A 14638-nucleotide genomic window follows, 5' to 3' on the forward strand; every position below is an offset into this window, starting at 1 on the left:
AGATGGCCGAACTGGCATTCTTTACCTTCCTAATCTAACCTAATAATTCATTCGGTCTATTGTCCCTTCAGCCAAATGTCTGTCGGCCAAGTGGTCGGTCACCTGTCCGGCCAAGAAGTCTCCCTTTAATTTTAAGTTGAACCTAATCTTTATTTTCAAAAATACGACATATGCCAATATAAGAAAAATAATAATATTCACTACTCACCGAGGCTGCACAAGTCTGAGGATGTCATCAGAGGTAGTGGCTGTTTCTGCATAACCATAATGATGAGACAGAGTGAAAAGAGTGCAGTGATGGCGCTTGAGGCTAGACAATAACTCTGGTAGGCGAGGCAGGTCACCAGGATCATCATAGAGAGTAATACGTATCTTAGAAGGCTTGATGTATGGCAGGAGAGCTGCATAGCTCCCTACACTTTTATCTTCTATTTTTATATTCCGTTTAGTATTGATGTTGTCAGCTATAGCTTGGCATGTCACTGTGTTCATCTTGGTGTTTTCAAGAATATTACGCCAACGGTACTCGTTCTTTACCCCGGACTCACGTAGAAGACGAACAATTTCCAATGCGAAGGACTCAGGTACCTGATCGAAGAACAAGTGCAGCAGTCCGGCCACGTGTACAAAAACATTCACTAACTTGGTCATGTCTACTGCGACTGGTTTGAGAGTCTGTTCCAGCACTTCTTTGATCTTGCCAAACGAATCCGGTGTTGTTAACGAGGGTGCAGTATCGGTATCAGGAACACTCTGGTTATAGAAGTCTGGAATACCAGAAGATTGCTCCTTGAGCGCTATAACAATATGTAGAGCACTGTAGTAGTCTTGGATTCCTTTATGGGGTGCAGAATATTGCTCCTCGACGCCTCGCCATGTCCAAATGGGTTTCAAATTGAAGAATGCCGAAAAAACCTCGTCAGAAGGCAAACCTAGATTATTACAATCTAAGTGCAACTTATCTACCGTTGAATTCTCAAGGGTCAGTTGGTCAATTGATAGGGTCTTCAGTGAAATTACATATATCTTTTTCAAAATGGTATTGACCTTTGAATCCAGGTCCTCTTTATTCATGGTGTTCATCTTCGCAGATATGGTCACCAATTTCTCCTTTAACTTCTCTTGACACAACAAATGAATTTCATAGTAAAGCTCCGTTTGAGTGACAGGCATTGTGTTTAAATTGTCTGTCTTCGTGTCCCAAATGTAAATGAAAAATGTCAAATTCATTGGCAATTTCAAATGTTCATGAAGACTTGATAGTCTCATTACTTCGCCTACAAGTTTGTTAGTGCTTCGATTACTCTTCGTTTTTTGCAATATCTCTTGATGAGTCCGACGCACAAATTCTGGCAATAGTTGTTTAGTTATTCCTTGTAGTTCAGCATTCTTCACATCGTATTCTTCAGGGATCATCCTCATGAACATGTCAACTTTTTCTGGTCTAGATGTGCATAAAAAAGTTGTGTGAGAGGAATTCTGATATTCGTGTAAAAGGCTTTCCACGAGTTTTATAGAATTTGTATTCATCTCATCAAGACCATCAATGATAATTATGATCCTACAAAGATTCATTATCTTTGGAAGGAGGTTCTTGAAGTTTATGGACACATCTGGCATCAGGGAGTTTAGAAGGCACTGGTAGGAGTTGATAGAGTGATCCCTGCATTGCACCCACAGTAGAAGTTCATAATTATCTAAGCCCTTCAGGTTGCCTTGACTACCTTGTATCCATTCCTCTGCCACTAGCTTCACTAAAGTAGTCTTGCCGCTGCCTGCCAAACCTTCAAGTAAGAGCATTTTAGGTCTTGTTAATGGATCCTGTTGTAGTGTGGCAGAACTCTGGGACGAAGGTGCTGATATGTTATGAACAATTTGGAGAAGATCTTTGTAGTTTACATGTTTACCGTCACCTCCACGTTTACCCTCTTTGACCTCGACATCAACAAATATATCATCTACTTTAAGGAGTACATCATCGGTGATAAAGGACACTGGGTTTACATAACGAATTTTTTGAAAAGCCTCCTTCAGTATTTTACTGCTTTCATCTAGCATAAGTTGCTTTACATCATCACTAATATGTGTCACTATATCCTCCATGCCAAGAGTCTTTTCCATGATAATGTCCAGATCATCATTGAGTTTCTTCATCTCAATATCCACTTCATTCTGGTCCTGCATATACCGATCTCCCGATGTCTTAAGACAGTTAATTAAAAGCTCTCGAAACTCAATAATCTTTTCAAAAAGTTCTTTATCAGTCACAGCAAGTTGACCGTGAAGCACATCATTCCGAACTTTCTTTATAGCAGAGATGTAATACTCCATTTCACCACTTGGATTCCACCATTTTTCGTCATCGAAAAGGGCTACATTCTCACAGGCAAGTTTGATGCTTAGATGGAGCATTGAGACATCAAACATGGATCCATCTGAACTTTTATTGATCAACTCCTTTTGCGTTTTATTGAACTTTTTGCTTTTCCCTGTCAACTTCGAGTAGTTTGCTGTTGATGTTGACTTCAAATTATTTAAGTATTCATCCAGCTTCACATTATCAGGTTTATCTGGGGTTCCCCATCGGAAAGTTTTATACATGACATGTCGGCCACAGACGTTAACAGCCATAATGAATCTTAACCCATTAAGTTCCTCCTTCGGTAGATCATCCATTTTGTTTTATAAAGGATAACCCTGACTCTTATTCACAAGTTATATTGCTACTGATGCACTTTCTTCTCCTCCCTCATCTGAAAATAAACACAAAGCGACTTAGCAATACTGGAAGCGGCAGACTAAGTGCTGAAGCATTTGTATTACAGGAGAAAGACCGAACACTGAGATTACACTGAGATTTTAAACAAAAGCGTTGACAGTAAACAAAAGCTTTCATAACTGACAAAAAACAGTGATCGCAAATAAAAATACATTGACTACAAAAACTGATCATAAACAATATTACTGATAACAAAAGCACTGATCTTGAAAATACTGATGTCAAATAAACGCTTTATTCTTTAACAAATTTATAGAAATTAAGCAAAATACTCGATAATAAACAAATGTTTTGTTCTTTAAGAAACGCACAGATCCTAAACAAAAGCATTCATCTGAAACAAAAGTCATCCATAATAAACAAAAGCAGTGATGTTCAATAAGACTGTAAACAAAATCGTTGTTCATAAACATAAGCAGTGATCTCAAACAAAAGCACTGTTCTTAAATTTACTGAACTTAATACAAAGCCTGTTCTTCAGGAAGTGTGATGGGCGCAACGCGCCGAGGCTCCTTACCGAAGAGAGCTTCCAGGTCGCAGACTGAGACGTGATACTAAAACTCAAACTTGTTATGAATACAAGTTGTGGCATAATACGAATATGTGGCTTATATAGTCAGGTGAGTGGAAGAAAGAGGAGCCGGGATCACAGTGGAACCATCAGCTAGTGTAAGTAGGTTTTCGTCCGAAGGTTGGACAAGTGTTGATGAATTCCTTGAATCAAGATCCCAAGTTCAAGATTGTGGCATACAACATATGGGAATCTTTTTTAGGGAAACGTTTCGTTACATAGTGGCTTCATCAGTCCAATACAAAGTCAGTATATAAGCAACAGTATATAAGTCACTACTCCAGCCATATGCTGTAATTTCTACAAGAGTGATGGATTGAACACATCGATTCTTAATACCTACCTCCTCTCAGTTTTTACCCAGGAAAATACTAGCGAAATTCCTGAAATAATAGATTATGTAGAGCAGGATAATAAACTATGCATGACTGCGGTAACTAGTGACATGGACCTCAGACAAATAGAGAAACTAAAGCCTAACAAGTCCCCAGGCAATGATGAACTGTTTGCAAGGGTGTTAAAGGAATGTAAAGAGGAACTTAGCATACCTTAGTTAATCTTTTCAACATATCACTACCAACTGGCATAGTGCCTGACAAGTAGAAAATGGCAAATGTTATACCTATTTACAAGGCCGGTGACAGGTTCTTAGCTTCGAACTATAGACCAATAAGCCTTACCTCCATAGTGGGAAAATTTATGGAATCAATAATTGCCGAAACAATTCGTAGCCATCTTGATAGGCATAAATTGATTAATGAATCTCAACACGGTTTTACAAAGGGGCGTTCCTGTCTTACGAATTTACTAACTTTTTTCACTAAGGTGTTTGAGGAGGTAGATCATGGTAATGAATATGATATTGTGTATATGGACTTCAGTAAGGCTTTCGATAGAGTTCCACATCAGAGGCTATTGAGGAAACTTAAGGCACACGGAATAGGAGGAGAAATTTTTTCCTGGGTAGAGGCATGGCTGACAAATAGGCAGCAGAGAGTTTGTGTAAACAGGGAGAAATCAGAATGGGGGCACGTAACAAGCGGTGTTCCTCAGGGCCCGTTGTTGTTCACAATTTACATAAACGACATAGATGAGGGAATAAATAGCGACATAAGCAAATTTGCTGATGACACCAAAATAGGCCGTCCAATTCATTCTAATGAGGACACTAGAGCACTCCAGGACGACTTGATTAGACTGATGCAATGGTCGGAGAAGTGGCAGATGCAGTTTAATATTGACAAATGCAAAGTTCTAAATGCTGGACAGTTAAATAACCATGCCACATATAAACTAAATAATGTAGATCTTAATAATACTGATTGCGAAAAGGATTTAGGAGTTCTGGTTAGCAGTAATCAAAAACCATTAATATTCGCAATAAAGCTAACAGAATCCATGGTTTCATATCTAGAAGTATAAATAATAGAAGTCCTCAGGTTGTTCTTCAACTCTATATATCCTTGGTTAGGTCTCATTTAGACTATGCTGCTCAGTTCTGGTCACCGTATTACAGAATGGATATAAATGCTCTGGAAAACGTACAAAGGAGGATGACAAAGTTGATCCCATGTATCGGAAATCTTCCATATGAGGATAGACTGAGGGCCCTGAATCTGCACTCTCTCGAAAGGCGTAGAATTAGGGGGGATATGATCGAGGTGTATAAATGGAAAACAGGAATAAATGAAGGGGATGCAAATAACGTGCTGAAAATTTCCGGCCAAGACAGGGCTGGCAGCAATGGTTTCAAGTTGGAAAAATTCAGATTCAGGAAGGATATAGGAAAGCACTGGTTTGGTAATAGAGTTGTGGATGAGTGGAACAAACTCCCCAGTACAGTTATAGAGGCAAAAACGTTGTGCAGTTTTATAAATAGGTTAGATAAATACATGAGTGGGTGTGGGTGGGTGTGAGTTGGACCTGACTAGCTGTGCTACTAGATCTGATGCCGTGCTCCTTCCTTAAGTGGAAGTGACCTGAGTAGGTGGGTCATCGGGCTAATCCGGGGGGGGGGGACATGGACCTGCTTCGTGTGGGTCGATGGGGCTGCTGCGGTGTTCCTTCTTTCTGTTCTTATAAGTGGGTGTGGGTGGGTGTGAAATGGACCTGACTAGTTACTAGGTCGGACGCAGTGCTAATCCATTAAGTGACGTGTCTGACATCACTAGCTCAAGGCATTGGCTTAAGCCAGTGGGGAGAATTGGAGCTGCTTCGCTTAGGCCAGTAGACATATTGCAGTGTTCCTTATTTCTTATGGTCTTATGAGCGCAAATATTCTATTAGTGGGATGGATCTGTGAAGGACCTGCCTAGTATGGGCCAACAAGCCTTCTGCAGTGTTCCTCCTTTCTTATGTTCTTATTCCTCTCCAAGCCCCTCTCTGCTTTATATTGGACCGATGAAGCCATATATATATATATATATATATATATATATATATATATATATATATATATATATATATATATATATATATATATATATATATATATATATATATCAACAAGTCGGCCGTCTCCCACCGAGGCAGGGCGACCCAAAGAGAAAGAAAATCCACAAAAACAAAATACTTTCATCATTTAACATTTTCACCTCACTCACAGATAATCACTGTTTTTGCAGAGGTGCCCAGAATACAACAGTTTAGAAGTATATACGTATAAAAATACACAATATATCTCTCTAAACTGCCAATATCCCAAACCCCTCCTTTAGACTGCAGGCATTGTACTTCCCATTTCCAGGACTCAAGTCCGGTTATATAAAATAACCGGTTTCCCTGAATCCCTTCACTAAATATTACCCTGCTCACACTCCAACAGATCGTCAGGTCCCAAATACCATTTGTCTCCATTCACTCCTATCTAACACGCTCACGCACGCTTGCTGGAAGTCCAAACCCCTCGCCCACAGCACCTCCTTTACCCCCTCCCTCCAACCTTTTCGAGGACGACCCCTACCCGGCCTTCCTTCCCCTACAGATTTATACGCTCTCCATGTCATTCTACTTTCATCCATTCTCTCTAAATGACCAAACCACCTCAACAAACCCTCTTCAGTCCTCTGACTAATACTTTTATTAACTCCACACCTTCTCCTAATATATATATATATATATATATATATATAATATATATATATATATATATATTTATATATATATATATATATATATATATATATAATTATGTATGTATATATAATCATATATATATATATATATATATATATATATATATATATATATATATATATATTAGTAGGTAGTAGGTTGGTAGACAGCAACCACCCAGGGAAGTACTACCATCCTGCCAGATGACTGTGAAACAAAAACCTATAACTGTTTTGCATGATGGTAGGATTGCTGGTTTCTTTTTCTGTCTCATAAACATACTAGATAACAGGGATATCTTGCTACTCCTACTTACACTTCGGTCACACTTCACAGACACGCACATGCATATATATATACATACATCTAGGTTCTTCTCCTTTTTATAAATAGCTCTTGTTCTTCTTTATTTCTTCTATTGTCCATGGAGAAGTGGAAAAGAATCTTTCCTCCGTAAGCCATGCGTGTCGTATGAGGCGACTAAAATGCCGGGAGCAATGGGCTAGTAACCCCTTCTCCTGTAGAGATTTACTAAAAAAGAGAAGAAGAAAAACTTTATAAAACTGGGATGCTTAAATGTGCGTGGATGTAGTGCGGATGACAAGAAACAGATGATTGCTGATGTTATGAATGAAAAGAAGTTGGATGTCCTGGCCCTAAGCGAAACAAAGCTGAAGGGGGTAGGAGAGTTTCAGTGGGGGGAAATAAATGGGATTAAATCTGGAGTATCTGAGAGAGTTAGAGCAAAGGAAGGGGTAGCAGTAATGTTAAATGATCAGTTATGGAAGGAGAAAAGAGAATATGAATGTGTAAATTCAAGAATTATGTGGATTAAAGTAAAGGTTGGATGCGAGAAGTGGGTCATAATAAGCGTGTATGCACCTGGAGAAGAGAGGAATGCAGAGGAGAGAGAGAGATTTTGGGAGATGTTAAGTGAATGTATAGGAGCCTTTGAACCAAGTGAGAGAGAAATTGTGGTAGGGGACCTGAATGCTAAAGTAGGAGAAACTTTTAGAAAGGGTGTGGTAGGTAAGTTTGGGGTGCCAGGTGTAAATGATAATGGGAGCCCTTTGATTGAACTTTGTATAGAAAGGGGTTTAGTTATAGGTAATACATATTTTAAGAAAAAGAGGATAAATAAGTATACAAGATATGATGTAGGGCGAAATGACAGTAGTTTGTTGGATTATGTATTGGTAGATAAAAGACTGTTGAGTAGACTTCAGGATGTACATGTTTATAGAGGGGCCACAGATATATCAGATCACTTTCTAGATGTAGCTACAATGAGAGTAAAAGGTAGATGGGATACAAGGAGAATAGAAGCATCAGGGAAGAGAGAGGTGAAGGCTTATAAACTAAAAGAGGAGGCAGTTAGGGTAAGATATAAACAGCTATTGGAGGATAGATGGGCTAATGAGAGCATAGGCAATGGGGTAGGTTTAAAAATGTAGTGTTAGAGTGTTCAGCAGAAGTTTGTGTTTACAGGAAAGTGGGTGCACGAGGGAAGAGGAGCGATTCGTGGAATGATGATGTAAAGAGAGTAGTAAGGGAGAAAAAGTTAGCATATTAGAAGTTTTTACAAAGTAGAAGTGATGCAAGGAGGGAAGAGTATATGGAGAAAAAGAGAGAGGTTAAGAGAGTGGTGAAGCAATGTAAAAAGAGAGCAAATGAGAGATTGGGTGAGATGTTATCAACAAATTTTGTTGAAAATAAGAAAATTTTTGGAGTGAGATTAACAAGTTAAGAAAGCCTAGAGAACAAATGGATTTGCCAGTTAAAAATAGGAGAGGAGAGTTATTAAATGGAGAGTTAGAGGTATTGGGAAGATGGAGGGAATATTTTGAGGAATTGTTAAATGTTGATGAAGATAGGGAAGCTGTGATTTCGTGTATAGGGCAAGGAGGAATAACATCTTGTAGGAGTGAGGAAGAGCCAGTTGTGAGTGTGGGGGAAGTTCGTGAGGCAGTAGGTAAAATGAAAGGGGGTAAGGCAGCTGGGATTGATGGGATAAAGATAGAAATGTTAAAAGCAGGTGGGGATATAGTTTTGGAGTGGTTGGTGCAATTATTTAATAAATGTATGGAAGAGGGTAAGGTACCTAGGGATTGGCAGAGAGCATGCATAGTTCCTTTGTATAAAGGCAAAGGGGATAAAAGAGAGTGCAAAAATTATAGGGCGATAAGTCTGTTGAGTATACCTGGTAAAGTGTATGGTAGAGTTATAATTGAAAGAATTAAGAGTAAGACGGAAAATAGGATAGCAGATGAACAAGGAGGCTTTAGGAAAGGTAGGGGGTGTGTGGACCAGGTATTTACAGTGAAACATATAAGTGAACAGTATTTAGATAAGGCTAAAGAGGTCTTTGTGGCATTTATGGATTTGGAAAAGGCGTATGACAGGGTGGATAGGGGGGCAATGTGGCAGATGTTGCAAGTGTATGGTGTAGGAGGTAGGTTACTGAAAGCAGTGAAGAGTTTTTACGAGGATAGTGAGGCTCAAGTTAGAGTATGTAGGAAAGAGGGAAATTTTTTCCCAGTAAAAGTAGGCCTTAGACAAGGATGTGTGATGTCACCGTGGTTGTTTAATATATTTATAGATGGGGTTGTAAGAGAAGTAAATGCGAGGGTCTTGGCAAGAGGCGTGGAGTTAAAAGATAAAGAATCACACACAAAGTGGGAGTTGTCACAGTTGCTCTTTGCTGATGACACTGTGCTCTTGGGAGATTCTGAAGAGAAGTTGCAGAGATTGGTGGATGAATTTGGTAGGGTGTGCAAAAGAAGAAAATTAAAGGTGAATACAGGAAAGAGTAAGGTTATGATGATAACAAAAAGATTAGGTGATGAAAGATTAAATATCAGATTGGAGGGAGAGAGTATGGAGGAGGTGAACGTATTCAGATATTTGGGAGTGGACGTGTCAACGGATGGGTCTATGAAAGATGAAGTGAATCATAGAACTGATGAGGGAAAAAGAGTGAGTGGTGCACTTAGGAGTCTGTGGAGACAAAGAACTTTGTCCTTGGAGGCAAAGAGGGGAATGTATGAGAGTATAGTTTTACCAACACTCTTATATGGGTGTGAAGCATGGGTGATGAATGTTGCAGCGAGGAGAAGGCTGGAGGCAGTGGAGATGTCATGTCTGAGGGCAATGTGTGGTGTGAATATAATGCAGAGAATTCGTAGTTTGGAAGTTAGGAGGAGGTGCGGGATTACCAAAACTGTTGTCCACAGGGCTGAGGAAGGGTTGTTGAGGTGGTTCGGACATGTAGAGAGAATGGAGCGAAACAGAATGACTTCAAGAGTGTATCAGTCTGTAGTGGAAGGAAGGCGGGGTAGGGGTCGGCCTAGGAAAGGTTGGAGGGAGGGGGTAAAGGAGGTTTTGTGTGCGAGGGGCTTTTACTTCCAGCAGGCATGCGTGAGCGTGTTTGATAGGAGTGAATGGAGACAAATGGTTTTTAATACTTGACGTGCTGTTGGAGTGTGAGCAAAGTAACATTTATGAAGGGATTCAGGGAAACCGGCAGGCCGGACTTGAGTCCTGGAGATGGGAAGTACAGTGCCTGCACTCTGAAGGAGGGGTGCTAATGTTGCAGTTTAAAAACTGTAGTGTAAAGCACCCTTCTGGCAAGACAGTGATGGAGTGAATGATGGTGAAAGCTTTTCTTTTTCGGGCCACCCTGCCTTGGTGGGAATCGGCCAGTGTGATAATAAAAAAATAATATAAAATATATATATATATATATATATATATATATATATATATATATATATATATATATATATATATATATATATATATATATATACTATACCATGGGTGGGGATAGAACCCACGATCAGAGAGTGATAAAATTACAGACCGACGCACTAGCCACTTTGCCAGCTGACTACAACAAGATTCGTCAGCTGGCCCAGTGGCTAGCGCGTCGGTCTGGACTTTTATCACTCTGATCGCTGGTTGTATCCCCACCCGTGGTATGGTTCGTTTGCAATCTTGTAATTACGATTTCGTGAGTCATGATGACAGCTTTGAGGGGACTTGAGCTAGAGCTAGTGATGGCCACGCTGGTGCGAGATTCGTCTGTAAAAACCTGCATTGTCAGTCACAGTGGTGCCTATGTGGTTTTATTCATTGACAATTGATATTTGCAATAGCTTTTCCTGTTCTAAGAAAAATATCTTAAAAAAATACAAGATACTGACATTATGGTGATATCCAGTTGTTACATCTGTTTAATTCCCTAGTCTAGATGACAACAGGGAGCCTTAACTATTAGACTATTTCCCAGGGTACCCTATTTCACCCAGGTAATCGACACAGCCTGTCAGGTTCAAGATGGCTGGAGAACAACTCACTCTAAGAGTCTACCATCCATAGTCGGATAGCAGCTCAAGGTCTTATGTACAGTCCCACTGTTAAGCCAGGGACTTGAAATACGAAGATATTGAAACTGAAGTGGAAATTCAGGAATCAACTAGCTCAAAGCAATGCATCTGAGGCCCACATCACACCCAGAAAAACCAAGGCAAGAGTAAGGTGCAACCAAGGTAGAGGAACTTGGCAGAATTGCCACAGGCTGCACATAAACTAATACCAAATTATGGAGAATAAGAGTGCAAATTTATGTCTTAAACATCGATTTTCCTACAACCATAAATCTAAGCTTGTTACAAGTATGTAGAACACGAGTGTACACCACACAGGATGCTTGCTTCTAATATTTTTTTTATGGATATTTAAAACGAATTGTTCATATTTACAGGAAAACGTGTTATGTACAGCAGAGCTTAAAAATTTGCTCACTGCATAGACAATGTTAGCTGAACGTAGCAATATGCAAATTAGGAACGAAATCTAAATGTTACACAATCAGAATCTGTAAGATGTTATGACGGGGGACAAAAAAAAATGTGCCTTCGCTTTGTGAACAAAGAAAATGCAATTACTTCCTACAAGAAAACACACGAAGTCATTAACCTCCCACCTAAAAGTGATAAAATTATGCAAAGGACTTATGCAAGTTTATATGTATTTCCAAAATAAAGGTATGCTCATGAAATACAGGAAGACCCTAAATTTCAAAAGACGGTGCATGAAGAAACCTGGGATGCGAAATGAATGTGAAATAATGAATGTGGTGCACAGGAACTTATGTAACTACCGTTCTGTCTTCATGGTAAAGTCTTACTGACAAACAAGCGTCACAGTAGACCCCAAGTAGTCACTAATCCCCATTCAGATTTCACTCCATTAATGGTAACTCTCTGCTTTCTATTGGTAAGCCATGCCTCTATCCATGCTAGAACTTTACCTCCTATACCGTGAGCTGCCACTTTTCTTAAGAGTCTCTTGTGAGGTACTCTATCGAAGGCTTTACTAAAATCCAAACAAAACAATATCATATTCCTTATCACTGTCAATTACCTCAAGTGTTCCATTGAGAAACGTCAGTAAGTTTGTCAGGCAGGAACGACCTCTCGTGAATCCATGCTGAGATTCATTTATCAAGTTATGCTCTTCAAGGTGACTTCTAATAATGTCAGCTATAATTGATTCTAATAACTTGCCCACTATAGATGTCAGGCTTATTGGACGGTAATTTGAAGAAGTGGACTTATCCCCTGATTTGAATATAGGAACCACATTAGCCATCTTCCACAACTTTGGCACAACACCGGTAAGGATGGACGCATTAAACACACTCGTTAATGGCTGACTAAGCTCCATCTTGCACTCCTTAAGTACCCTGGAAAACAACTCATCGGGTCCCGGGGACTTATTTTGCTTCAGTTTGTCTATCTGTTTAATAACCATGTCCCTCGTGACAGTAATATTAGTTAATTTAAATTCATCAGGAACTAAATAATTGTTAATTACTGGAATCTTATTTACAATTTACATCTTCCTGTGTAAAAACTGACAAAAAATAGTCATTAAGTAAGGAACACATTTTCAGTTCGTTATCCGTCAGCTGTCCATTCCCAATTTTCAGAGGTCCTACGTTTTCCTTCACCTTCGTCCTATACACTTGAAAGAACCCCTTTGGATTAGTCTTTGTTTCATTAGCAACTCTAATTTCATAGTCACGTTTAGCCAGCCAACAATTAATACCAATTGCTCTGGACAAACATTCATTACCAACACCTCTTCTTGGCAAAACTGCCACATATAACAGGGCGCCCCCCCTTCTACCTAATTATGTCTATAGCTGTCCTGAACTTTCTAACTAAATCCTCACTTCTACGCTTACCTACATCATTGCCTCCAGCACTGCGGCAAATAATAGGATTGATCCCATTACCGTTCTTGATGTTGTCAAGCTGGCTAACAATGTCCTCCATCCCAGCCCCAGGAAAGCAAACCCTCTGTCTCCTACTCCTGTCCTTCAAGCAGAATGCCCTATCCATGTATCTAACCTGGCTATCCCCAACAACAACAACATTGATAAATTAGACACATGTGCAACTCTTGGGTATCTTTTTTGAGGAAACGTTTCGCCACAAAGTGGCTTCATCAGTCCATACCAAGGAGAATCTTGAAGAACAGGAGGAGAATGAGGTAATCAGTCCTTCAATCTTGAGTCGATGTGGTCAATCCATCAATCTTGAATAGAATACGGCATATGGGCGGAGAAGGAGCTTATAAACCGTAGGCAGGAGAGGTGCAGCAGAGGTAGGTGGTGTCACATTTGTTCAATGTGGAAGTAGGTCGTGCCCAAGGGTTAGGCAAGCGAAGAATTCCCAAGTATTAAGATTCCAAAAAGTTGCAGTGTCTGACAGGATTGTAGATGAATGGTTCAGAGAACCGACATGTTGATAAATTAGACATGTGCAACTCTTGGGTATCTTTATTGAGGAAACGTTTCCTCAGTAAAGATACCCAAGAGTTGCACATGTGTCTAATTTATCAACATGTCGGTTCTCTGAACCATTCATCAGCAACAACAAAATTCTTACCTTCCTTGGTGTCGTTCGTCGTGACGTTCCCTGTAGTCGACTCACATTCGTCGGGTAACACGGAGAATGCATTAGATGTTTCCACAGCAGTCTCTTCTTCATCGTTTCTGTCTTTCCATTCTTCTTGATCGTCAACTTTGTTCCATGCTTTCCAGCCACTGACCACATTCTCTTCTTGACCTTGAGGACTCAAAACAGGAGAACTACTACGAATCCTCTTGTTTTCCTCAGTCAATCGCCGTATCTCCATCTTCGCTACTCTCAATTCTTCCTTAAGCTGTTGTTAGGTAAGACACATATGCAACAGTTAGGTATCTTTATTTCGAAACGTTTCGCCTACACAGTAGGCTTCTTCAGTCGAGTACAGAAAAGTTGATAGAAGCAGAAGATACTTGAAGACGATGTAATCAGTCCATCACCCTTAAAGTTTTGAGGTGGTCAGTCCCTCAGTCTGGAGAAGAGCATTGTTCCATAGTATGAAATAATATGGAGATGAAGTGACAGGATGGAGCCTTATATAGCACCAGGAGGTGAGACGTAGGTTAATTGAAGAGGTAAGAACGCAGATCTTGGGAGGTCAGGTCCCTCTCAAATCCAGCCGTTCTCACTAGTAGAGGTTGTCGAAGTTGATTGCAGGTCTGTACCAAGATACCCTTGTGTTGCAGTGTCTGACAGATTGGACATTAAAATGGTATAAAATACCGACAGGTTGTTAGGTAAGACACATATGCAACAATTAGGTATCTTTATTTCGAAACGTTTCGCCTACACAGTAGGCTTCTTCAGTCGAGTACAGAAAAGCTGATAGAAGCAGAAGATACTTGAAGACGATGTAATCAGTCCATCACCCTTAAAGTTTTGAGGTGGTCAGTCCCTCAGTCTGGAAAAGAGCATTGTTCCATAGTATGAAACAATATGGAGATGAAGTGACAGGATGGAGCCTTTTATAGCGCCAGGAGGTGAGACGTAGGTCAATAGAAGAGGTAAGAATGCAGATGTTGGGAGGTCAGGTCCCTCTCAAATCCAGCCGTTCTCACTAGTAGAGGTTGTCGAAGTTGATTGCAGGTCTGTACCAAGATACCCTTGTGTTGCAGTGTCTGACAGATTGGACATTATAAGGCTCCATCCTGTCACTTCATCTCCATATTGTTTCGTACTATGGAACAATGCTCTTCTCCAGACTGAGGGACTGACCACCTCAAAACTTTAAGGGTG

The 14638-nt window shown here is 40.0% G+C and overlaps 1 protein-coding gene across 1 annotated transcript in view; it reads right to left on the reverse strand.

The window, feature by feature from the left end:
• Nucleotides 1–14638, reverse strand: part of LOC128703132 (uncharacterized) — a 77814-nt gene that overhangs the window by 49807 nt on the left and 13369 nt on the right. The window contains exon 2 of the mRNA XM_053797685.2: nucleotides 209–2753. Within this exon, the coding sequence (XP_053653660.2) occupies nucleotides 209–2676 (2468 nt within the window). The 5' untranslated portion in view covers nucleotides 2677–2753. The remainder of the gene's footprint in view (nucleotides 1–208; nucleotides 2754–14638) is intronic.

Source organism: Cherax quadricarinatus, chromosome 85 (genome assembly GCF_038502225.1).
Source record: "Cherax quadricarinatus isolate ZL_2023a chromosome 85, ASM3850222v1, whole genome shotgun sequence".
Taxonomy (NCBI): Eukaryota; Metazoa; Arthropoda; class Malacostraca; order Decapoda; family Parastacidae; genus Cherax; species Cherax quadricarinatus.